The sequence below is a fragment of the Camponotus floridanus genome, unplaced genomic scaffold, assembly GCF_003227725.1.
Source record: "Camponotus floridanus strain SB8 unplaced genomic scaffold, Cflo_v7.5 scaffold17, whole genome shotgun sequence".
NCBI classification, from domain to species: Eukaryota; Metazoa; Arthropoda; class Insecta; order Hymenoptera; family Formicidae; genus Camponotus; species Camponotus floridanus.
The window spans coordinates 274,335-300,414 of NW_020229292.1; the positions used below are offsets into that span (position 1 = coordinate 274,335).

Genomic DNA, 26,080 nt, shown 5'->3' on the forward strand with positions numbered 1-26,080 from the left:
AATATTAATTTTTTTACGCATTTTCTATTCAATAAAAAATGAACATTAATAAAGAAAAAATAAAACTAACATATAATGTACTCAGAGTATTGTTATGCATAAATATTGTTGCGTGACAATAGTGTAATAATTCTTTAGGTTGCACAAATGCCGAAGGAAGAAGTGGAATTAGATCCACCTGTTCCAAAAGGACCCAAAGGCAAGAAAGCTGGAAGAGTAGGTGGACCAGGAGTAGGTGGATTAGCAGGAGGTACAGGGGCAGGTAGAGGCAGACCAGCTTCCGGTGCAGCCGCTGTTACTTCCAGTGTACCGAATAATTTAACACCTTCCGCTACGTCGGCTGGGACAACCGGCGTTATACCCATGCCACCTCTCGGCACTCAGGCACCGGTTTCAGTACCTGGAAGCACGAATACAACCACCATCGCCCCGCCATCGAGTATGGGCGTCGCGCCGATGGCTACTCACAATTCTCTGCCTCAGCAAGTTGTCCCTCCGACCACGGGTTATCATGCGCAGCCAGCGATGGATCCCCAAGCAGCTTCTGCTGTACCTCCACCTCCACAAGTCCCTACAACGCCCACTGTAATGCCTCCGTCACAACCTGCGAAGCTTAAAAAAGGAGTGAAAAGAAAAGCTGATACTACAACTCCCACCGCAAATGCTTACGATCCAATGTACACACCTCTGGATTCCAAAAACGCTAAAATACCTATGAGAAGAGAGTCTGGCCGACAAATTAAGAAGGTAATGCATATGTACATTTTTTTATTATATTGCTTTATTACCATATTTTATGTTTAAATCAAAAGCATTAAAAAATGGATATGTCCACATCTACGAAACATGATATACCATAACATCTGCGACTTAAAAGTCGAATATTATTTATGGAATGGAATTAGTATTGCTAAAAGTTGCTTAAATATGTGTGTAATTCAATAATCATGAAAATTTTTATGATAATTTCGAAAATAAAATTATCGTATTGTAAATATATAAAGAATAAATTCAAATAAAATGCTCATGCAAATTTTTTATGTAGTTCACAAATTATTGTATTTTACATTATCATAACATTTGTGAACATCTTTGATCCTTGCATGTATAGAGCATGTATCATTTTGATAATGATATTAATCATTATGTATTGACTATTGAATTAATAAAATAATATAATGATTAATATCATTAAACGATGGATTAAATTCTTCATGACATGGCTGTTTCAGCCAACGAGGCAAGCAGAAGACGGCTTAGTGCCATACCATCAGGCCAATATGCCCCTAATGGGGGCAATGGCCCAACAGGTACATTTATTATTATTCCTTCATTTATTCCTTCCTTTCATTTGTGTTGTCTTATCATCTATCAAGTGAAAATTATTAGATTTTTATTTAATTGAATGACAATTTTATATTATATATATAGCATGTCTTACGTTAAGAGTCTTAATATTTTGTAAGACAAACTAAAATTTATAAGATTCAATATATCATATTTTTTTTGTTATAAATATATATATATATTTTAGATATTTAAAAAATAAATTATATAAATTTATATAATTTTCTATATGCGAATAAATTTCTATTTTAAAAGTAAAATAAAGCATAATTTTGATGTTCCTCCAACATTTATTATTCATTTTTGTAAATAACTTTTCAGCCTTCACATACTGGTGTTAAGGGAAAAGAAAAGTTGTCTGAAGCACTAAAATCTTGCAACGACATTTTGAAAGAACTCTTTGCCAAAAAGCATTCGGTAATTGTCATACATATCTTTTTTTATCTATTGTAAAACAATAAAATATATTATTATAAAAAATAATGTAGTATTCTAGATTATAAAATTTGATTTGTTTTTCTTGATTTATAGTCATATGCTTGGCCATTCTACAAACCTGTTGATGCCGAACTTCTGGGCCTTCACGACTACCATGAGATTATTAAGAAACCTATGGATCTTGGTACTGTGAAGGTTTGTATTTTTAATTATATGAATTGTAATATCACAATTACTATATAAAATGTAGTTAATTTGCGCGGTTTCTCTAAGAACGTAAATATTCTAGATTATTTAACGTATTATATTTTTTTTTACAGGCTAAGATGGATAACCGTCAATATAAAACAGCACACGAATTTGCAAGTGATGTACGACTTATATTTACTAATTGTTATAAATATAATCCTCCTGATCATGATGTTGTTTCAATGGCTAGAAAATTGCAAGATATATTCGAAATGAGGTTGGTGGTTAAAATGTTTGCAAAAATTTATAATTTAAATGTGCATAACAGAGTTATAATTAGGTAATTAAACATATTAGATATGCGAAAGTTCCGGATGAGCCGATGGGTAGTAGTATAGTGGCTATGAAAGGAAGCAGCAGTGGTAGTGCTACTAGTTCTGGAGGAGAAAGTTCTTCGGAAACTGATGATTCGGTTGAGGAACAACGCACCCAAAAATTACTCGCTCTACAGCAAGAGGTATGATTTTTTTTAAAGTAAAAAGATATTTCATATATGAATGTTAAATGTACGGAAATATAATTTATTCTTTATTCCATTTATAGCTGAAAGCTATGCAAGAGCAAATGAGGAAATTAGTGGAGGAGAGTGGTAAAAAGAAAAATAAGAAAAAGAAACCGGATAAGCCAAAATCAAAGCCGATGAGCAATAAGAATAGTAGCCTTGTTGCCAGTCATACTGGTGCCATGAAAGAACTCATGAAACCTAGCGGTGGTATTCCTAGCGTGACTGACAGCGTTGGTGCTAGTATAGCCAGTGTTGCGATGGGCGCGGGAGATTTGAAAATGCCTGGCGGCATGGGCAGTGATCTCCACCATCAAAGTACAGCGGTAGGACCTAACAAGGCTCATGCAGCTGGAAACTTAGGGCATCATTTGCCACCAGCAGCGAATGCTAAGCAGAAAGGTAAAAGCCGTGGACCTGGAAAAGCTGCCACCACTGCAAATCCTGCAACCAAGAGGCCGAAAGCTAACAGCAGATCTGCTGGAAACAAGAAGAAGAATACTGGTAGTCAACCACCTCCAATAACGTTTGATTCGGAAGATGAAGATAATGCTAAACCCATGTCTTATGATGAAAAGAGACAACTCAGTTTGGATATTAATAAACTACCAGGTAAGATATAATATATATATATATATATATATATATATATATATATATAAATTTTCAATTACGTAAATATATAATTGATAAAGTATACAGTAGATGAAAAAAATTAAATTAAAGAGGCTACGCATAACAAGATTATAATATTAAATAATACATAAAAATTGTACTAAAAGTCTCCAAGATAAGAACTACCATTGGTTTCCATCAATGTCATTACACTGGTCAAATATCTGCAAAAAGATTGTTACAAAAACGAAAAATTACTATATTTTCTTTTTTACATTAATATGTTCTTTATATTTAGTATAATTATTTTGTAATTGATTTCAAATTTCTTTGTATATTACATGTATTTTTTAAGCATTCCCCCTAAATTGTTTTAGAATTATAAAAATGAAGATAAAAAAATATAGGATTATAGGAAAAATATAGGATTAATTATTTTATTAATTTTGTCTGATTATTGTTTCTTCTTTTAGGTGATAAATTAGGTCGTGTTGTACACATAATACAATCTCGAGAGCCTTCACTGAGGGATTCGAATCCAGATGAAATCGAAATCGATTTCGAGACCTTGAAGCCATCGACGCTTAGAGAACTAGAGAGCTATGTTGCTTCATGTCTCAGAAAAAAACCACGTAAGCTTTACTATAATTTTAATATACAATATTTTACAATTTTATTGAAATAACAAAGTATAAATAAGATGTTAGTATACATCTCATAGCAAGATGCTAGTGTACATCAGATGTTAGTATATATATAGAATATTTTACACACTTATGCACGTATGCCACGAAGATATTATATATATATATTTATATTTATATATATTTTAAATATGCTAATGAGCTTAATTAAAATTTTCAATAATGTAGTAATATTATTGCAGTGGATTTTATAATATATAGGTTTTTTGAATATTTAAATGTTACATTACCGTTTGCAGACAAGAAAGTCAGTGGTAAATCTAAAGATGAGCAGATGGCAGAAAAGAAGCAAGAATTGGAAAAGAGGTTGCAGGATGTGACGGGGCAATTGGGCAATGTCAACAAAAAGACCGCTAAAAAGGGTATGCGTCTTTGATATATATTTTTCTAAATAGTATAATAATAATAAAATATAATAATAAATATAATAAATAATAAAATAACTTTTGTATTTTTTTTAGAAATTTATCACGAGAAAAATATTTAAAATGGCGAAATTAGCAGATATAATAATATCTTCTTGCTTTTATTTTACAGAAGACAGTAGTAAATCTGTTGATGTAGTTGGAACTGGTGGTGCCAGTGGACCTTCGCGATTGTCGGCGTCGAGCAGTAGTAGCAGCGATAGTGACTCCAGCAGTAGTTCACTTACTTCGACCACCAGTGACTCAAGCGACAGTGAAGCAGGTTAGATAAAACAGTTGCTACTATATTAGACCCTTACGTGGGAACAAGAAAAGACTACTTGTATCACACAAGTAGTTATTACAAAACTTTAAAATATGATTTCTTCGGTGAGATTTGAAATTATGGAGTTATTTGCGCGCGCGTGAGACTATCTGTTATATACATCTTTTTTCGGGGAAATAACGTATCATACTTTCAAGTTGTTTACAGGAATTTGTTACTTCTTAGCGATTCCTTTGACGCACAGATTTCCATATTCACGTTTACGCCCAAAAGTTTTAAAAGACAATACATTTGTACAAGTATGCAAAATATGAATATATTGATTTAGATTCTCAATGCGTTCTTTCTCTCATCGCATCATTAATATGACAGGGTTGTTGTAAGCCCTGAGGGCTTTTCTACATTTCTAAAAAATCTTTACTTTCCGTACGTGATTTCCCTTTCCTTTTTCTTCATTTTTTTGCGTGTTGTGTAATAATATAAATGACATTATCAATTTAGAATAATAAGAAATTTACTATTATCAACAAAAATAGTAACGGAGTCGTAGACGTGAAGTTCAAGCTATTTAAAAAATGATTCACCATTTCATGTGGCACACGCACGCATATATACACACATACATGTGCGCATACACACACACACACACATATATATTTAATATATATATATTAAATTTTGTATATTAGCTGTATAAAACAATGAAAAATAAAATATTCTTATTTCAATAACGTAACTTTTTAACTACAGAGTATAATATGAGTATAATACTTAATACATGCAATAATTATTATAATCATAATTATTATAATTATTTCAATACATAGCAGAAATAGAATGCAATCTTAATTATATACGAATCTTTCTTTCTTTCTTTCTTTTTTTTACATCAATAAAAACTGAAAAAATTAATTAAATTATCAATTATGCTACTAATGTTTTGAGCTATCGTCGAAAAATTTTTCTACATAATATATCGAAAAATATAAAATTAATTAAATACTATTTAAAATTATATTAAATGTATTTTCTACATTAATACACATAATTAAGCAACAAATTTGCGCTAAACGATCTTTCAAATATGTTTATTGTATTTCATTCCAAATTATTATTGTACAATAACTTAACTAAAATTTTTTATTGGAGATGTGATGCCTCATGATTTGGTGATAGATTTAAGAACTTCAAAGAAAAAAAAATATTCGTGAACTCTGTGCCTAACCAATTTTCTATTGGCAAATAAAACAATCGAAAAAACACCGATGCATCATTAGCAGTGTGTATAACTTACACAAGAAGGAAATTACAAACTAGATATAAACGATTTTTTCAAAAGGGGATTGACGTGTATCGCAAATATCTTCTAAGCTGCTGAATCTTGCTTATTACTGTATTTATTAGGACGGCGTTATTCACATACACATACACACATGTAGCTTAAGTGCTGCGTTATATTAATGCAAGTACGAATGTGAGTGTCAAGTTTCATTTTGAAGATGAATTATAGAGACATGTAGATGATATATGTCTGTAATTTCGCATACTTTTCATCATCGACCACGGATATGCGGTGTCGCATTAAGAATTTGAAACTTGACACGCGCAGAAGGAATTTTTATTTAATTTACGAGACATATGCAGTGGTAAGAACAAAGGTGAGCTAGTGGAGTGCAGACTGTGTTTAGAGGATACCATATGCCATGCCAGCTTGTTTCATGAATTATATTGATTATGAACAATATGATTATTTTCTCTTGCCCTATCGGTGTTGACAATACATTCTGTTGCTCGAAAGTCAAATATAGTTTGCTACTCAAGGTTACTAAATTTCTCACTGCAGTCCCGCCTTCAGATTTGTAAGAAAATTATTGCTTTCTTAAGTTAGTAAATGCTCTCTGGAAAGAGAGAGAGAGAGAGAGAGCAAGTTTTCATTCCGCAATGAACAAAAAATGGCAAATTACCGTGTGACTGTAGTGTCAAATAATAGTACCTTGTATAAGTTACACACAAACGTATTTATCATAGCTTCCCCCGATAATCATATATCGCCCCGCATATAACCCGAAAGATCATTCAATAATATTAACTCTTGTAAACTTATTGCGTTATTTGTTTTATACATTAAATGATCAGAACAGCGGTTGACTTGTATCACTGTGTTTTTCGAATCATTAAGTTTTGGTTTCTCATATTGATTCATTCATATCGTATCATTTCTCAGAATCTAGTACAATGATCGACAGGCGTCGCACTAAACCATATGAAGTGGGTATAATACGCAATATTATCCGATTGAGACGTGATTACGTCTGCGTTTTATGCTCCCCCGGTCATTTACACACATTTCGAACTATGCGGACTATAATGATATCGGTTATTGTAAAGAGACAATTTAGGCGGTGGGATTATAGCGATACACACACGGGAATGCAGACAATGTGTATTGGTGGCTAGATTTGCAAATTAGTGCACATTTTAAGGTTTAGCATATAGTTGACAATGTTACGCGTTTGTATTTTTTACCAGTGAGTCACGCTCTCTTGCGAGAACTTTATCTCCGCAGAACAATTTTCTGAAACATTCTTCTTACAAATATACGAAGAGATATCGGTTCCACTGTTACTATCTCCACCTCGATCTTAGCTTGCCATAGGCAAAGATGTGCTTCCTTTAAGAAGTCAATTATTAAAGTGTTTCTTTCGTCTTGCAAACCGAATCTTGCATCACGTTTCTTATGTGAGACGAGCGAAAAACGAATACAAATCTTCCTGACTTGCTCCAAGTACGTAAATTCGAATAAAGTAATTCTAATAAATCCACAGAGGATAATATAATAAATTAGCGCGGAGAGTATATACTTACTCCGAGTTCTAATTGATAGATCTCATTTATTTTTTTCGTAAGATCAATGACTTTGAGCATGTACATATGTGTGCAAACTTAAAGGAATAGAAGGTAAGATAGGAAAAAATGACAGAAAAAAGGGATTCGAAGAAATTGATCACAGTGAAAGCAGGTAGAAAGGAAAAGGAGTAGGAAGGGAAACAAGTTAAGAGGAAATGATCTATAAAATACATACATATATAAATATATATATATATATATATGTATAAATATATAAATATATATCTATATACATATATACACAAGGCGCCCTAGCCTCCAAACACATTGTTTGCACTCCGCTAAGCTTTGCAAATCGTCGTTTCATCTTATTTACCACTAGTTCTTCATCGGTTAATTGTCATTGTCAGTTTTCTCATCGCTCAAATAATTAGAAGAAAAATTGGGAAGAGTGTCTTCTTTTTTGAAATTAACATCACTATGTCAACGACAATTATGCGAATTATGAGAATTGGTGTGACTTTACATGCCTCGATATGTGAGAATAGTAGGCTATTCCTGTCAAGCGCATCACACATTTCGCATTTCATCGCAATAGTATTTCATAATGTGTAATGTAAATACCGTTAGTAATCTCCAAGTAACGAATATTGTCATGATTTTTCGAGTATACCATTATTTCTCTAACCCGTCCTATTAAAACATTTTTAGAAAATCTTTTATACGAGTTTAAACAAGATTAATTTTAATGATATTTTTTGTTTTTATATTTCTATATGTAAATGTCCGCTCCATGATAATGTTTTTTGTTGAGATATCATGTAAATTTAGTTCTTATACAAATAGGAAGATATATATTGATAAGAATTTATTGTGAACGTAACCGATAATGACGCTCTAAGCTGTTTCGCCTACAAAAGGTGAGCATCTTGTAATTAAACATAACGTGAGCATTAAGGATAATCGAATTTGCACTCGAGTACAATTAAATAGTATCATGAATCATACACTCAGCAGCGTACTTACTGTCCCGACAGAAAAGAAAGAAAAAAAGCAAGAAGGAGAGAGAGAGAGAGAGAGAGAAATAAGAAGTAGGGCAATTAATTACTACGTTAATTCTCGATACAAACAAGCCACAATTGGAAAAAAGTGTTCGTCGGTTAAGAGATTTATTGATTATTGGAATTATATAAGCATTTAAAGGTAGAATATGAGAAATGTCGGACAGATTAATATTATTGCCGTTTTATGTTTCCCCAAAATATTGAAAGTGACTAGAGAAAGAGAGAGCGAGAGAGAGAAAGAGTGAGTGAGTGAAAGAAAGAGAGAGAAAGAGAGAAAAAGATATTCGAATAATTAGCTAGATTATGGGAAAACAAATTTTTGGCAGCGTGTGCTGAATTAGATAGATCCTACGGCGCATCTATTAAGATACAATCACCATTAGCTTGTAACACGAGGTATAGGGCATTTTATAAAATGATATCCATATTGCCTTCCAAAATTTTTGTAGCATTTACTTTGTATGCAGGCACGCGTCTAAATTTTTTCTTTTTCGCATCTTTTCATCCAGACTGTCGAATGTCATCACTCTTCCTGCTAGTTATACGCGAAAGCAGATTATTTAAGGAATCCAAATATTTTATATCCGAAAAATAAACACATACACATGCATACACACACACATACATCTCTTTTATTTAACGTCGCCGATATTACCTTTCTATTTCGGACTCGTATGTATAAGCGTTCCATCTGTTTTCTCTCTGCGTATCGCGAATTTAATAATAACACGAGCGTACGTGTTTTTTGTACATAGTAAAAACTAATATATCATAAAATATTAATAAATAGCTATAAGTTACACTTATGGAGGAGAAAAGCGACATACACATAGACACGCGCGAGATTTTGTTTTTTTTCCCCCCCTAAATGCATACACACAAAGTTTATACGAGTGAAGTAAACATTAATTCTCCTCTTCAAGAGTCGCGGTTGGCTCATATATGTGGGTGGTCTAGTTAACTATATTATATAAATTAAGATACGCTGATACTCCTCCTCGTTGTTTTCTTCCCTTCTCCTCACCTTTGTTGCTTTCGTCGTTTTATCGTCGAGTTTTAGAACAAGGTTCGTCCGTCACATTCCATCGATAAATTTCGACGCTGTGATTGTTGTTCGATCACGAATTGTTTGGGAGCACATATCTAGAAAAACCAAGAATGACATTATCTCGTGATACTGCAGTGGTACTTGTCCCATCATGTATCAGTCACCGTCTCACCGATGATTTTACATGGTACACATACACATGCATACTATGAACATCGAGCAGGAGTCTCTTGCCACCGATCTCAATGTTGCGCTAACTACGACTTTAATATTAAACAATCTGTAAGAGTGTGTCACTCTCGTGTATCCTTCATCTTTTTAAGTTGAATCCATAAAACCGTGGTACTTTGTCCCAAAAGAGGATGAAAATTCATTCAAAATGAAATAGGAGAAAGAAGAAGTTGAATCATTATCGCGTATCATTTATTTACATACATTATTCCTATCATATACTACATTATATTATATGAAAATATAAAAGAAAAGAAATACGGCAATTTGATGATTTTTGTCAATATTTTATAATCGTCACTTCCGCCACCGCCACAATTATTATTATTATATTGTTATTACAATCATGATTATCGCTACACTAAACGAAGAGAACAAGCGCGTGCTCTCGCATACATATATGTGAAATATATACATCTATCAAATATATGTATGTGTGAAAACACTCTTCGGGACATGTGTACATGTATATGCGGACACGAGTGCGATATATATATGTATTTATATAATGTGCATATATATGTATATATATACATATATATACATATATATGCACACGCACATGTGTGTATATATATAATATATATATATATATATATATATATATATATATATATATGCACACGCACATAATCATAAATGAATTGAATACAACCAACTTTATGTAGAAAATGAGGAGAACGAAGTCGTTCTGCGTATTAAAATTTTTTAATATAAAAAAAATCACCAAGAGAGATGAAAGTCTACAAAAAAAAGGAACATACAATTGAGATATTTAAATTAACATTGTTGTACACAGTGATACAATTATAATATAAGCATATGAATAAAATCTATTAGAAAATATATGTCCGAAGTTGTTTGATTTTGTTCGTTTTTAATGTGTTTTATTTTGTAATTTCACTTGTCGCTTTGCGATATTCTCGATGGCTGGTATCCTCTCTGCACACTGCATTTCACTAGTGTTGCTCATCTCTCGATATGACAGAGAGTGATGATTGACTGCACATTACTCATTTGTTAGAGGCACATTGAATTTCAGGAAATTCGTCGAATCGTCCACATAGAAAAAAAGCAAAGAAAAACCCGCCAGGACCTTCGACAACGACCACTACCGTAACAACGGTAAGACAACTGATTATAAAGAAAAGACCCATCGCAACGAGAGTTGAACATTTATATCGCTTTTTTTATACGGAATGGATAAAATATTTTCCAAAGAATGGTGCTATTATGCAAAGAATTCGTTTTGCATTGATTCCGAATTTAAAAGGATATAATGGAATACATATTACAAGCACAACAATAAATGATGCTTATATATAACAACTCTTGTTCCAATATTGTACGTGTAATATTCTTCACCAATGAATCTTTCGAGATAAAAGATAATATGTTCTTCAGGCTCCTACTACGTTAAATCATAGTGGGGCCCTGTTAATGAACAATCAGCCAGCAACGGCAAACACAGCGGGACCAATAAAACCACCTGCAACCCAATCAAGCAATATTCCTTCAGAGCAAGGTATATGGATAAAATCACGATATTAATAAATATGACGTATGATTATTAATCTTCGCGTAAAATGTATTTGTTGAAAATTCAACATAAATATTTGAAAATCTTATATGCTTATTTGTATTTTTTAATTACCATATAAACATCGTAATTATATTTTCTAGCTATAAATAACTCTTCACTTCTATTGAAATCAATTTTATATTTTTTTCAATAGATATCTAGCGATATATAGAATTATTAATTTATAAACTTTTCAATTTTACATGTTTATGCATACAAATACATGTTTCATTTACAGAGTTTTTGTGATATATAAGTTACGAAGAGTGAAGGCACGTTGTTTTTACACCCAAAAAAAAAAAAATAAATTGATACATACGGTTAATATACAGACTTGCCAAAGTACGAATTGCAAAAATTCTTTTAGGAGGCAATAACAACCAACAGCCTGTCGCAGTGGCTGCTGTTACAGCTGGGCAAGGCATGCCTGTCGCAAGTCACCCATCTATGCCAGCGCAACCATCGCGACCTACAGCTATGGCTCAGGCTGTTCCTGTAAAGAAACCAACTCCGCCGCCTCCAACATCTAATCCATCGACTCCGTCAGTTTCTGTACCGACTCCACCGCCCAGCGTAACACCTACAAATACGAATTCTATAACAGCCTCGCCAGCTGTATCTCAACCGCAGCAGCCACCGACGACCATTAGTTCCTTTCCGAATGCAAATACACCCGTACCCACAGACGGAACAAATTTAAACCAACAGTCTGATCTTTTACAGCCATATAATACTTTATCAGGTATTTATAGAAGTAAACAGTCCTTTGTCCTTTCCCAATCGTACAATCTATCAGGTATAATAAGATCCACAAAATGATAGTATTATGTATAAATATCTTGCGTAAAATAGATTTATCACGTATGAAAAGAGAAGAACGCATATAATTAGTAACTTGATTTGTGTATGTATTTTATGTAGCTTCAGTACCTACCACACAATCCTCTTTGGAGCAGACGCTCGCGATCAAGAAGGATCCTCCATTTATACAAACACAGCAGCCTTCTTTGGATCAAACACTTGCGATTAAGAAGGATCCTCCATTCATCCAGACATCTCATACGACCAATAATACTAATGCTAATGCCAATTTAAATTTAATACCGGATGTAAAACCGGTAAATATGATGCCGACGAGTATGGCTTCTAATCTGAATTTGGGCAATATCAATATGGCGAGTTTGAATATGAATATACCGCAAGGACTGGCAGCGCACATGTCCATACACAATCAATTGGAGAATATGATTAATACTACTGCGTCATTACCAAATATTCAAAACTCCCATAACGTTACGATGTCGCAACAGCACTCCAATGGGTTTCCAAATACAAAGCGCGGGAATTCACCGCCCAACATGCTGAATAACAACGGCATTCCGGGATTGAACATGGGAATGAATATGGGAGGCATGAGTTCGATATTCGATCCTCTTCCTATATCTATGCCAATGCAGATTTCCCAGATTTCCATAAAGAAGGACGAAAAACCTTTGCCCATCTCTCAACCTCAACTGACGCAAAAGCCTATGGATGGTTCGTGCAATATTTCTGCGCATTTATCTTAGCATTCCTTTTTCCAAATTTGCATTTAGGCTGCGCCAGTATTTGTTGGGCTTATCTTCCTTATATATCTTCCCTCTTCCTGTATTATAGTAAAAATTCATGTTTGTTTATTACGTATACAATTCTCTTTCCAAAACTAATTTTAATCTTAATGCAACTATTACAATACAAATATGTGTTGTATAAAAAATACATACACAATGCGATTCATGCATATTAATTAATTTCATTTTAACCATTTTTAATAATTTTATGTTTTTTGCTTACTTGCTTTCTGGTCTTTTCTTGCGTTCAATCGCACTTATTCTTTATATTTCAAGCATAATCTTCATTATTGGATATGATTTCTCGAATTTTATGTGGAATAATCCTTTATCTTTACTAATGCTTTAATGTTGCTTTATGTGTATTTAACTGCTATACATCAACTGCTTACTAACCAAATATATAATACTATTGCTCTAGCAGGAGCTTTTTTTGCAGAAATGAACACCCTAGGAATGCCACCAATGGGCAATCATGCTAGTTCGCAGCTGATGCCCGAAAAGAAAATGACTCCACCTGACTCGAAGAATCCGGCTGCAAATTTTGCCTCAGCCTTTAAAAATAAGGTACACAATCTATATATTCTGAGCATGTTTTAAATTAAATTATATAATTTAAATTAAATTATCTAAAGAATATAGATATTATAAACACATACATACATACATGCATGCATGCATGCATATATATATACACACACACACACACACACACACACACAAATATACAGAATGTCTAGAAAATCGTCCGCAGTATTTTGGAAAGTGATTCCAAAAAGAAGGAAAAAAGTTATATAAACATAGGAAATAAATTGTTTCCGAATTATAGTCATTTTTATGTTAAAAAAAATTGTAATTTATAATCCGCTTAGCATCCCTCTTTTTTTCTTCAGGTTTAATTTAAAATTTCGATAAAACCAATAGTAAAAACGTTTTATTAATTATTCTTTTATATTTCCTAATGTATTATTTAAAAATATTTTATATTATCAAATATATTATTTTAAATAGTATTTTGTGGTACAATTTTTTTAAATTTTAAAATTAAAAATTTATATTAAATTTAAATTTTTAAATTTAAATATTTAAATTTAAATTTAAAATTAAAAAATTTAAATTTTCTCGAATCACTTTCCGAAATACTACGGACGATTTTCCGAACACCCTGTATATACACACTAATACACACACAAACACACACATACATATATATACATATATATACACGCGCGCGCACGTGTACTGTGTGTCTGTGTGCGTGGCTATGTGCGTGTGTGTCTTACCGGAAGTTGCTGAATTTAATCAACTGTTATTTTTAAACGTATATAAGCAGTAGAAAATAAAATATCTCCTAATAGAAGACGTTTAACTATTTTATTTACATATAGATAAAAATAACCAAAAATATTTTTATTTAATGAATATTTATAAAAGAATATAATAAGAATATAATCTTAATGATATATTTGAAATAAATTTTCTCTTTTGGGAACTGTAAAGAATTGTCAAAAATATTTTTGACATCTTTCATACCGTCAGAAAGTGGAACAGATATTAAATTTCTTGTGATGAATGACATATAAAAAAATGTTAAAGTAATATGAAAAATGTTAATATATAAAATCATATTTATAGCTTTCGAAATAGACTTTGTCTGAAAGTATATAACATTAAAATGTCAACTTTCATAAGCGTTTATTAAAGTGATAAAAATATCTCTAATTGTTTTTATCTATGTACAAATAAAACTGTTAAATATTCTCTATTAGAAGATATTTAATTTTTTCTGCTCTTTATATACATTTAAAAATGACAGTTGATTAATAGCATATATATGTTTGTGATAAATATGATATGTATCAAAAATAAAATACTTTTTGTGTATGTGTCTATTGTGTATATGTCTATATCTATATGTCTATATTTTATTTATTAAATATTATTGATTTAACAGACTGTGGAGCAAAATGTAAAGAATGCATCCTCGTGGTCCTCCCTGGCGCAAGCTTCGAGTCCTCAATCAGCGGCAGGGAGTAATATGAAGAGCGCAGCCCGAGAAACATTCCAGGCATTCAAAAAACAAGCTAAAGAAAAGCAAGACAGGGTCAGTTGCAATACTGATTTTTTTCTTTTTTCTTTTAACTTTTTAAATCAATTATATATTTTTCTTTACACACAAAATACTATTTTAAATAATATATATGATAATATAAAATATTTTTAAATAATACATTAGGAAATATAAAAGAATACTTAATAAAATGTTTTTTTTTATTATTGATTTTATCAAAATTTTAAATTAAACCTGAAGACAAACATAAAATGACAATTGAAAATCACAAGAGGCTATGTCCAAAAAGAAATTAAATCGAATTTTATCGCATAAATCTTTTCTTTTTCATCTATGATATGCGATCACATGTGAGTGACAGAGACAATATTTACAATGTTTAACTTTGACCTTTGAAAGCTTTGCGCGACAAAATTCAGTTTAGTTTCTGTTCAGTACATAATCAATTTAGTATTATAATCTCTGACCTTTATTATTTTCCGTTACATTAACTCGGTTAAACTTTCGGTTTAATTTAAAATCTCAATTTCAATCTAATTTAAAATCTCTCGTAAGCACTAATAAATATACAAAGAAATGTTTCATTAAATAAATTTTATTACCAATTACACTATTCAAACATCTATTTTGTCGATTTAGCTTCTTTATTTATATAATAATATAACGAATTAATAGATTTCAATTCCATATTTAATATATTTACCTGTTTAACCTTAATACACTCACATATTAATATTTATAAAACAGCAAAGAGCACTCATGGAACAGCAAGAGATGCGTAGACAGCAAAAAGAACAAGCTGAACGAGAGAGGATGCGGCAAGAAAGTGAGAGAAGAAGGGAACGAGAGGAAGAAGATGCTCTGGACAAAGTTAGAAAAACTGTCGGAGATCAGCAAGGAAATGTTATGACTGCCACAACAAGAGCGGAAGAGGTGAAAGCCATTGCTGATACCGATAGTAGTAGTCCGAGTCATTCATCCACTCAGGATAAATCCGCTGCCGAAAGAGAACGTCAGAGGCTGCGGGAACAAGAACGTCGACGACGCGAAGCGGTAAGTACTTAATATTTTTCGCATCCTCAAAAGTTATATTTCAAAACAGTTCCAAACAGAAAAAAGAAAGACAGGTCGAAACAGGTCAAAACAGAAAAAAGAAAAATAAAACAAAATTGCTCAATATGTAGAATAGTATTATAATAGACAAAGAAAGATGTCTTGCCACAATATAATATGTAGAGTCATGATTGTGTGTTTAATCATATGTAAAAGAATTTAAAATAACTTATTGCATATGATCAAAATTGTAATTCCATAGTTTAAATTTTATAATTTAAATAATATATTAATTATTAGCTGAATAATGTATATAAAATTTTAATAACCTTTATGTGCTATGCTACATATAAAAAGTTTATATTATAAAATTTTTCAAGTTAGAGTTTAGCACAAATGTTAATACGTTAATTAATTATCGATAATTTAAATAATTGTAATATCGATTACTATAATAATTTAAATAATTCTAAATTTGTAAGAATTTGAATATTGTCTATTGTAAATAGCTATATATCTAGATTATCTTTAACATTCAAAGCAAAGGCATTCGCGAAAAAATAGTTATATTTATCTTTTCAGATGGCTGGCCAGATTGACATGAACATGCAAAGTGATTTGATGGCTGCATTTGAGGAGTCTTTATAATGTTACTATACACTGTTCATGATAGACTCACTAAAACTTGGACAGAATATGGACATATACTTGACGTTTTCTATATTTAACATTGTAGGAGGAATCTGAAAAAGTGACGTTAATTAATAAGCAGAATGAATATAATACTAATTGATGAATTTATATGAATAATGACGCTGACGACACAGACATTTTCGTGCTTATTATTATAGTGGTGGTATAGTTGGGACATTCCAACAGATAAAACCCCTCTTGATTGAACTTTTGATTATCCGAAGACACGAACAATAGAATGAACAGTTTATTAAAATGATAAACTGTGACAAATTGTGTTATCATTAAATTGATGAACATACACACATTAAAGTGTGACAATGTAATTAGATAAATACTTATATGATACTTCGAAAATGCTACACTAGCTATTGTGTTACATTTTTCCGGTTTTCATAAGTTTGTACTTTATGTAAATTTGAAGACAAAACACAAGATATATTATGTGAATAAGAAGCTTGCATGTGTACCGAATGTATGAAATTAGATTGAATGTAGGCGTGGGGGAAAAAAAGAGTCGTGTACATTTAGTTAAGTTTTATATTTTTCCACGTTCAGTCATTAATCGTTGGTAGGATTATTATAATACAGCTTGTTGCCAATAAAATATGTATGCAATTGATTAATAAAGTTACAAGCGGATATATAATCATGATAATTGTTATTAAATTCATCACATGTTTGTATTTATTCACATTTTAATATTTCTTTTAATTCGATATATTTTCGATATCATACTACTATTGGTGGGATAAATTTTTTTTTCTAACGAAATTTATTAATCTCACAATTCGATGTCGGCATCGCCATTTCATTTTACAAAGGTAGTATATGCTAAAAATATAATTTAAATATACTTGCTACTATCACTTCACGTAATATATCCATTTTGATGAATTTAATAATAATCATCATGGCTATCTGCTTGTGACTTATTAATAAATTGCTCGTCAATCAAAGTATGATACTTATAGTATAATATCTTGATTGATCCAGAAGAACATTGCAAATCAATCAGTCATTCAGATTCAAAGCTATACATTAATTCATTTTAGAACAACATTGTCAATTATTACAAATAATAAGATTCTAGAGTTGAAGTAATTTCGATCCTACCAACCACTAGGTCAAGCTATATATATCTAATCTTTAGTATATTTTAAGAGAAAATGATATCGCATTGCTGATATCAAATTGTGAATAATAAATTTTATTAGAAAAAAATGTATTTATTTGATCAGTAAAGGGGGATTGAATTAGAAAAATTGTTAAATTAAAGAATCAGGAAAATTGTTAAATTGTAAATAAAAAATATGTATGTGAATAATCTTAAAATATCATTTGAATTCTAAAATAAATATCATTTCAATGCATTATAATTGAGCAGAGAAAAATTATACACTGAACAATCGGACAAGAGTTGTTTAATAACTAAGAACCGCCGCCCAAATAAAATATATATAAATTGTGAGTGAATTTTGATTAAGAAAAAGATTTTATTGATAAAAGATAAAGTACAGTAAAAACACACACACGGACACACAGACATAATATTGAAATACTTTCACAATTTTTATTTTTTAATTTATCATATCATTTATCATTTAAGTTTTAAATAGAGAGCATAAAAAGTTAGCTGGTCTAACAAAATCTAAATTCGAGATTTTCTATTTTATTTTCTTCCAATCAATTCCAACTAATAAATTGTCACAAAATCATTATGTTTAAAATCATAATTTTGTTTAAAATCTTTAATCTTTTGGAACAATGATAATAATTTTGAATTACTTCAAACAAAGTGTATCATCGTTACAATAATTATTATTGTCGACAATATATGACAGATTGAAAGATTTTTCTGAAAACTAAAAAATAAAATTGCATTTATAAACGTATAATTAATATATTATATATTATATTATTAATATATATACGTATATTTAATGTATTATAATTCTCTTTTATCAATATAATCTTTTCTCAGTAAAAATTTATTTAATTCGTGTAATTTGTGCGATTTTTTTTATTAATCGACTCATTTCCTCTGATTATTCAGCGTGTATAACTTTCGGTCACAATATATCAAACTTAGAGGATACTTTAAAGATTATTCACATAAATCTTCATTTTTTTATTTACAGTTTAACGATTTTTTCTATTCTATATATTATTTCTATATTATACTATTGATCAAATAAATATATTTCTTTTCTAATAAAACTCGACATATTAAAAGCGAGAAATTCCTTTAAATCTAGACAATCGAAATTTTCGGAATGAAACGGTATGTCCGACTATGCATTTTCCTTTTTAAAAGTTAAGTACATTTTACATAAAACGATATTTCGTATTTCGCGTGTGGAAAGAAGAACACAATTGATATTTGCCGATTTTTATATAAATGTGTTTTGCGATATTTTAGAAGCAAGTATACATTAAGCAAATGAATAATTATTATAAAACTTTCGCTATCAAGATTTAAAAGATGTGCACGTTATTCATAATACTTGTTAGCATTTGATTCACATTAGATCCAATTCACTTATCAGATTGAAAATAAAAAAAGTTTGCATTCGATAAGCTGTTCGTTTGCTCAATGTATGCATTTTAATATATATTTCAATTAATCTACCATTATGTAATTAATACACAAAATGTGTTCTAAACAAATAGATATATATCTATACATGTACAATATTCGCTTTTATATCATAAAAGACAATTTATGGCAGAAACATTCAATATAATTTCTATCACCCAAAAAATTCAGTATACATTATTTAATTTCTGCCATTTGTAATTAATATATAAATAATTCAAAGTTCCTATCTAATCAAAATTTAAAAAAATTACGAGATCTCGAGATCTTGCACTATTTATACGGTGCAATAATAATTTGCGCGCCATTAGTACAATGATTTAGTCATCGACATGTTATTGTTGTAGACGTATACATTAAATATGGTAAAAGTTCCTCAGAGTGCAAGATTAATCATTTAGCGATATATAAAAGTTGATAGATAATATCAATTGTGTGCTTCTTTCCATACATGTCGTTTTGTCTAAAGCATTCAATTTCGAGAAAGAAAAAATGCATAATTGAAAATGATAACATGCTATTTTATCTCGAAAATTTTGAGTATTTAGATTGTGAAAGAATTCTTTGATTTTAATGAAACTACCAACAGTTTTGTCAATAGCAGACATTATAATGTCACATTAGTGTCCAACGTATTAGAAAAATTAAACTATCAACAGAAGCAATTAAAAAATACTAAAGCGTTATTTATAATTCTTATTGAGAAATTAATCAAATAATCAACATTGAATTTTTCACGATATGGTTGACAAAAATTATCAAATTCATTGCTACAAATTCTTTTGTTCACAATGTTCTATAAAAGCGAATTTTATGTGTATATATATATGTATATATAATATATATACATATACATATACACACACATGTAGACTAATTATTTAGAGAAAATTTTATCGTTTATATATTAATTAAAATCGATAATTTAAATAATGCATGAAAATAGACGAGTAAGATATACATTGAGCAAGTGAACAGTTAACGTGAAATCAAATCATGGAAAGAGAAGCACACAATTGATATTATCTATCAACTTTTATATATCGTTAAATGATCAATCTTGCACTCTGAGGAACTTTTACCATATTTAGTGCATATATTAACAATAATAACATTTAATAAAGTTGAAATTAATTAAATAATGGATATTGAATTATCCAGGTGACAGAAATTATATCAAATGTTTCTACCATAAATTGTCTTTCATGATATCAAAGCGATATAAAAGCAAATTATACATGTATAGATATATATCTATTTGTTTAGAACACATTTTGTGTATTAATTAACATAATGGAGAATAGTATAGAAGAGTAATGAATATTGAAATATATATGATAGAATAATGAAGTATATAGTAAAATGCATAAACAAACGAACAGCTTATCAAATGCAAACTTTTTTTATTTACAATCCGATAAGCGAATCGAGTCGAATATAAATCGAATGCTAACAAATACTGTGAATAATGTGCACATCTTTTAAATCTTGATAGCGAAAGTTTTATATTAATTATTCATTTGCTTAATGCATACTTTTGCCTCTGAAGTATCGTAAAACACATATTTATATAAAAATTGGCAAACATATCAATTGTGCTTTTCTTTCTACACATCTTTTATCACAATCTCGAAAGTTTTGCATTAATCGTTCATTTTGCTTAATATATGCTTGCTCTTAGTGTATCGTGAAACAATTAGAATGTAAATTGTAAGAACGTTATATAAGTGATAAATATATATCCATCAATGATGGATTTTTTTGGAATAAGATTCTTTTTGTGTAAAATGTTTTTGTACGTAATATTGAAATTGATTATCATCGACAGAATTTGAAAATACAAAATAACAAGTTCCATATCCCTTCAAAGTGTTTCGATTTTATTTGGTTTGTAGAATATACATTTATATTGACCAATCATGTATTTTTAGACATGATGAAAGTTATCGGAAGTCATAAATGTTGCGTCACACGATAACGTGCTCACACGTGCTGACCGGACATATGAATCCTAATTATGTAATAACAGGATAGAAGAAAAAAAAAACTGAATGCATGGAAGAAAGAAATAGTTCACAGGGAGAATGTGTAGGAAAAAACAGAATGTGTGTAATAGATATTAAGATTGTATAATACGTGGTTTGTAATTGTACATACAAAGAGAAATCATTGGTAGTATGTTAAATACGGACTATAGAATATATCTATGTATAAATATATATTAAGTACCAATAAAAAATATATAATCTTTATATATGTGATAAGGTTTATAATCGTTAAAGAAAACGGATAGATAAATTGTATAACCCGCTAGATCTCAGCATAAGTTAGAATGTAACAAGTATACATACATATTTCTCTAAGTAACACCAAAATCACTCAACTGTATCAAAAAGTAATTTTTTATATAAGTTTCCACGGGCGCACATCATCTCCAATGGCACATGAATTTTAGCAGACTTACTATGACTAACGATAGTGAACATTTAAACAGGTTGTATATAAATAATTATGAGATGAGAGAAAATAAATGGCTGAAATAAAGAGATGCTTGATGTTGTTAAATAAGAGAAAGAGAGAAAGAGAGAGTGAGAGAAAAGAGCGATTGTTTATCGAGCGTTGCGTTCATGTATCTCCGTTTTCTTCGTTACACTAACGACGGCAGCTTCGAAAATTTACTTTCGTATATTTATGTTAAATATAATTTTTTATAAATAAAAATCGAATTAAAAAATGCTGATTCATAAAAAAATGTTGTAATGAGTTTTAATTTTTCCAATATAATCTTATAATACAATTTGTAAATTCTTTAACTAAGAATTCCCTATAAAGTTTTAAAAGCTTTTTTTTTTTCTTTTCAGTTTTCTTTTTAAATGACACTTGAGAGATTTAATAATTGATGTTACATATTATTAAAAATACATCTTTTTAATTCCATTTTTATTTATGACCAGGAATGCATGCGATATTATTTGTGATTATACATATGTATAAGGATTTCTTATTTAGCAACATCAATCTATAATATATATACATACACACACACATATATATATATACACACACACATATACGTACATATATACACATATAACTATCATCAAAACATAGAATGTGAATTGTAAGAAACGAAAAGCGATAAAAGATGTATCTATAAAAAATAGATATATCTTCCTTTTTCCGGAATAAATTGTATTCTTGCGTCAAATATTTTATATGCATATTGAAATTTCTTTGATAGAACCTGAATTTTATATATATATATATATATATATATATATATATATATATATATACACATATACGTGTATACATATGTGTACACACATACACATACATACACATAATCTATATTGTTATTAATCAGCAGGAATAAAAAACCATGTTTATTACTATATTTAAACTAATATTCAATTGTGAATACAAGAGACTACTCGTTGTGTACATGCATAGAGAAATTACCTTTCCTAGTTTGTGTAATTTTGCATGTTATATAATATTTACAAACGCAGAGAGTGTGAGAACAGAAGTAAATAAGAGACGCAAGTAAGAGACCTGTATAGAAAATCGCGGCTAAAAGAGCAACTGTCGCATAATTTTATATTTGACAGTTTTTCTTTAAGTTGCGAAATCGAAGTAGAGTGCAAATACGAAAAAAAATCTAAACTATATGTATACTATTAATATATATTCAAAAGTATATTATAAGCACATATATTATAGCCCTTACAATATATGCTCTAACAATCTTAAGATTTAATTATTAATAACTAAAATATGAAAGCAGAAATGTAATATTTTATTGTGAAACCTCACCTTTCTTCGTCTCACATGCATAAAAGCGTTTATAAAGCGCATAATCGAATTTCTTTCAAAATGAATTTTATTTAAATCTAGCTTGTCCATTACGTTTAGCCCACATATACATATGACGAAATATGTACATATTCTCGATGCGATACTATACCTATTATTACACATACATTTTTAAAGAGAGTTGCAGTAGATAACATTGAATTATGTTTCAAAAATACGCGCAGATATTTATAAAGTAATAAAATAGCTTGAAGAAAGAGTTAAAATTAATATCGCACCTTTTATTGAGAAACAAACAAAACTCGCAATAAATTCTTGCTGCTGTTAGACATTGTGTTGTTTATTGCTATTAAAACGATGAAACTCTCGCAATCTTAGAGCTTGTATGCGAATAAATCCAGTAGCATCCGCGGGCTCGAAATCACCTTGCACGTCCATTGACACTAGATTCTCGTTGTACAATGAAACTTCACTCGATCTACCGATCGCCATAACTACATGTAATAGAAAGAAGAATAATCATTATTGATATTATTGTAGATATTATTGTAGATATTATTGATATTATTGTAGATATTAAATTCATAATCGTATCCACGTATTAAATATAGTCTGTTCGAGATTTTATGGTTTTAATTTAATTTGATACAAATTATTTATATGATTCTTATACCAACCATTTCCTTTGTACAATTGCAGTCTCACTACACCGTTTACGTATTTTTGGGAATGTTGGATGCTTTCTCGTACAAATTCGCATTCGGGCGAAAACCAGAAACCTGTATAAGATAAGCAGTTTTAAAATAATTTAGCTAAGAAAATTTAAAATATATTTTTAATATTCTTCTTATATTTGAATGTTATATTTTTATATACATATATTTAACTATACCATTATAAACGTAATCCGACATCTTGTTCGTCAGATACGATTTGATTCTCAGAATTTCACGGTCCAAGATGAACACTTCTAAGTCTTGATGCGCGACGTGCAAGATTTTGGCGCCCGGCGACTCGTAAATTCCCCGAGACTGAAACATTTAAATGATATAGATAGATCATATTATATTTGTTTTTATTCAACAATTTATAAATTTATCACAAATGCACCTTTAATCCGATGTATCGATTTTCCACGATATCTATTCTCCCAATACCATGCGAACCTCCAATCTTATTCAGATATTCGATTATCGCTAGAGGAGTATCGTATATTTTGTTATCTTTCAGACTTTTCACATTGATCGGGTATCCTTTCGCAAAACTAATTTCAATCTCCTCTGCATCTAAACAAGAATTTATCGGATCAACAGTCATTTTATAAAGCTCTTTCGGTGCCGGAGTGGCAGGATTTTCCAACACCCCTGATTCATAACTATAAATATAAAAAATGGAATTAATATGAATATGAATCTCTTTTATTAAATATCCATTACGTGTGTTTTACCTAATGTGAACAAGATTAGCATCAGTGCTCCACGGTTCCTTCGGTGTTGCTGAGATCGGTATATCATTTTGTCGCGCATACTCCAATAAGTCTGATCTTCCTTGAAATTTCTCGTAAAATTCGCGTTCCCTCCATGGAGCTAAAACCTTTATATAATTTTATATTTTTTATCATATATATCATGTATAATTTTTATATATAATTAATTTTTATGCTCATAAAATACACAATCATATATAGAGAATATATTCCCTTACATTATACACAGCGTTTTTCAGCAAGCATAACACAGTGAATTATTTCATATTTACATTTAGCAATCGACAAGGATGAAGTGATACACTGTGTCCTTGCTGAAAAACGTCTATACATATAAATGGATAAATTCCTTCTAAATTCATCGATATACATTTTAAACTTGTATTGTTTGTCAAAAAGTTGTTAGCGAAATAGATGTAAAAAGTACCGTAATATCAGGGTAAAGACTGTAGCAGCTCAACTCGAAGCGAACTTGATCATTTCCTTTTCCAGTTGCTCCGTGCGCTATTATATTGGCGCCTTCGGCTTTCGCGAGTTTGACCAAACCCTGGCTGATGCATGGACGTGCTACGGAAGTGCCTAGAAGGTATCTTCCCTCGTAGAGCAAGCCACAAGCCACGGCGGGCCATACATAAGAAGTAACAAATACTTCTTTAAGATCGTCTATCACAACCTTACGAACAATAGAATTTATCATTATGCGAATTTTTCAATGAGGGAACTAGATTATTTACTGTTTTAATATGAATATATTGAACAATTAACTAATATATTATTAATAATCGTAATAATACTTATCAAGCAATTTATCAATTTATATTATAAAATTTGCAATATTTTCCTTTTTAATCAAAATGGTGTAATATGTTAAAAATAAAAGAAATATTTTACCTTAATAGCACCAATTTTAAGTGCCTTTTCTCTAACCGCGTCGAAATCTTCATCTTGCCCAATATTCGCCTAAATATAATCAAATATAATCAAATTTCTATATCTACTTATTTCAGGAAGAAATTATATAATTATAAAAATTTTTACCACGTAAGCTATAACTTGAAATCCTTTCTTCTTCAACCAAAACAATATGCAGGAGGTGTCTAGACCACCGCTATATGCTAGAATCACCTTTTTCTTCAAATCTGCCATCTTTTACAGTTTTGTATTTTAAGTAGAAATTAAACAAAAAAATTCTAAACGATCTAACAGTAAAGAACAGTTGTTGAGACAGTACAGAGTTAACTGTGTTAAAATCCGTTTCATGACAACTTTATTAATCTTAGATCTCATATTTAACCTTGTATTATTGATAACTTCTTTGAAAACTTGAGATAGCTGGGTCGATATATATAAATTTTTAGATAAGAATTTCATCCAAGCAATTCTGTGCTCTGTGTTGCAATGCATACATGTGGTAAAGTGAATTAAAAAGAGACAA

General features: G+C 30.1%; 2 protein-coding genes and 1 long non-coding RNA gene across 13 annotated transcripts in view; 1 reads left to right on the forward strand and 2 right to left on the reverse strand.

Annotated features, from left to right (window-relative positions):
• The window catches only part of LOC105250086 (bromodomain-containing protein 3), a 29,085-nt gene extending 11,129 nt beyond the window's left edge, over window positions 1-17,956 (forward strand). For 5 of the 11 annotated variants that reach the window (XM_011255979.3, XM_011255978.3, XM_011255983.3 and 2 more), the window contains 18 exons: window positions 139-747; window positions 1,233-1,310; window positions 1,669-1,764; window positions 1,879-1,980; window positions 2,106-2,251; window positions 2,332-2,491; window positions 2,578-3,148; window positions 3,625-3,783; window positions 4,095-4,217; window positions 4,393-4,542; window positions 10,778-10,860; window positions 11,140-11,260; window positions 11,685-12,059; window positions 12,239-12,853; window positions 13,349-13,494; window positions 14,882-15,031; window positions 15,746-16,051; window positions 16,634-17,956. In XM_011255979.3, coding sequence (XP_011254281.1) covers window positions 139-747; window positions 1,233-1,310; window positions 1,669-1,764; window positions 1,879-1,980; window positions 2,106-2,251; window positions 2,332-2,491; window positions 2,578-3,148; window positions 3,625-3,783; window positions 4,095-4,217; window positions 4,393-4,542; window positions 10,778-10,860; window positions 11,140-11,260; window positions 11,685-12,059; window positions 12,239-12,853; window positions 13,349-13,494; window positions 14,882-15,031; window positions 15,746-16,051; window positions 16,634-16,699 — 4,056 coding nt within the window. In that variant the 3' untranslated portion in view covers window positions 16,700-17,956. The remainder of the gene's footprint in view (window positions 1-138; window positions 748-1,232; window positions 1,311-1,668; window positions 1,765-1,878; window positions 1,981-2,105; window positions 2,252-2,331; window positions 2,492-2,577; window positions 3,149-3,624; window positions 3,784-4,094; window positions 4,218-4,392; window positions 4,543-10,777; window positions 10,861-11,139; window positions 11,261-11,684; window positions 12,060-12,238; window positions 12,854-13,348; window positions 13,495-14,881; window positions 15,032-15,745; window positions 16,052-16,633) is intronic. The other 6 variants (XM_011255980.3, XM_011255981.3, XM_011255985.3 and 3 more) reach the window with 6 other exon arrangements.
• LOC112637489 lies at window positions 11,943-13,470 on the reverse strand. The gene is made up of 4 exons (XR_003122574.1): window positions 13,151-13,470; window positions 12,587-12,962; window positions 12,252-12,468; window positions 11,943-12,106 (listed from the first exon to the last, which is right to left on the reverse strand). It is a non-coding gene; the product is annotated as an uncharacterized LOC112637489 (long non-coding RNA).
• A 5,463-nt stretch (window positions 17,957-23,419) lies between the features above and the next one.
• LOC105250087 (argininosuccinate synthase) lies at window positions 23,420-25,885 on the reverse strand. Its single transcript, XM_011255990.3, has 8 exons — window positions 25,684-25,885; window positions 25,537-25,605; window positions 25,073-25,318; window positions 24,607-24,752; window positions 24,270-24,534; window positions 24,052-24,190; window positions 23,837-23,938; window positions 23,420-23,653 (listed from the first exon to the last, which is right to left on the reverse strand). The coding sequence occupies exons 1-8, from the start codon at window positions 25,789-25,791 to the stop codon at window positions 23,484-23,486; spliced, it is 1,245 nt and encodes a 414-aa protein (XP_011254292.1). The 5' UTR covers window positions 25,792-25,885; the 3' UTR covers window positions 23,420-23,483.
• Window positions 25,886-26,080: the final 195 nt, after the last annotated feature.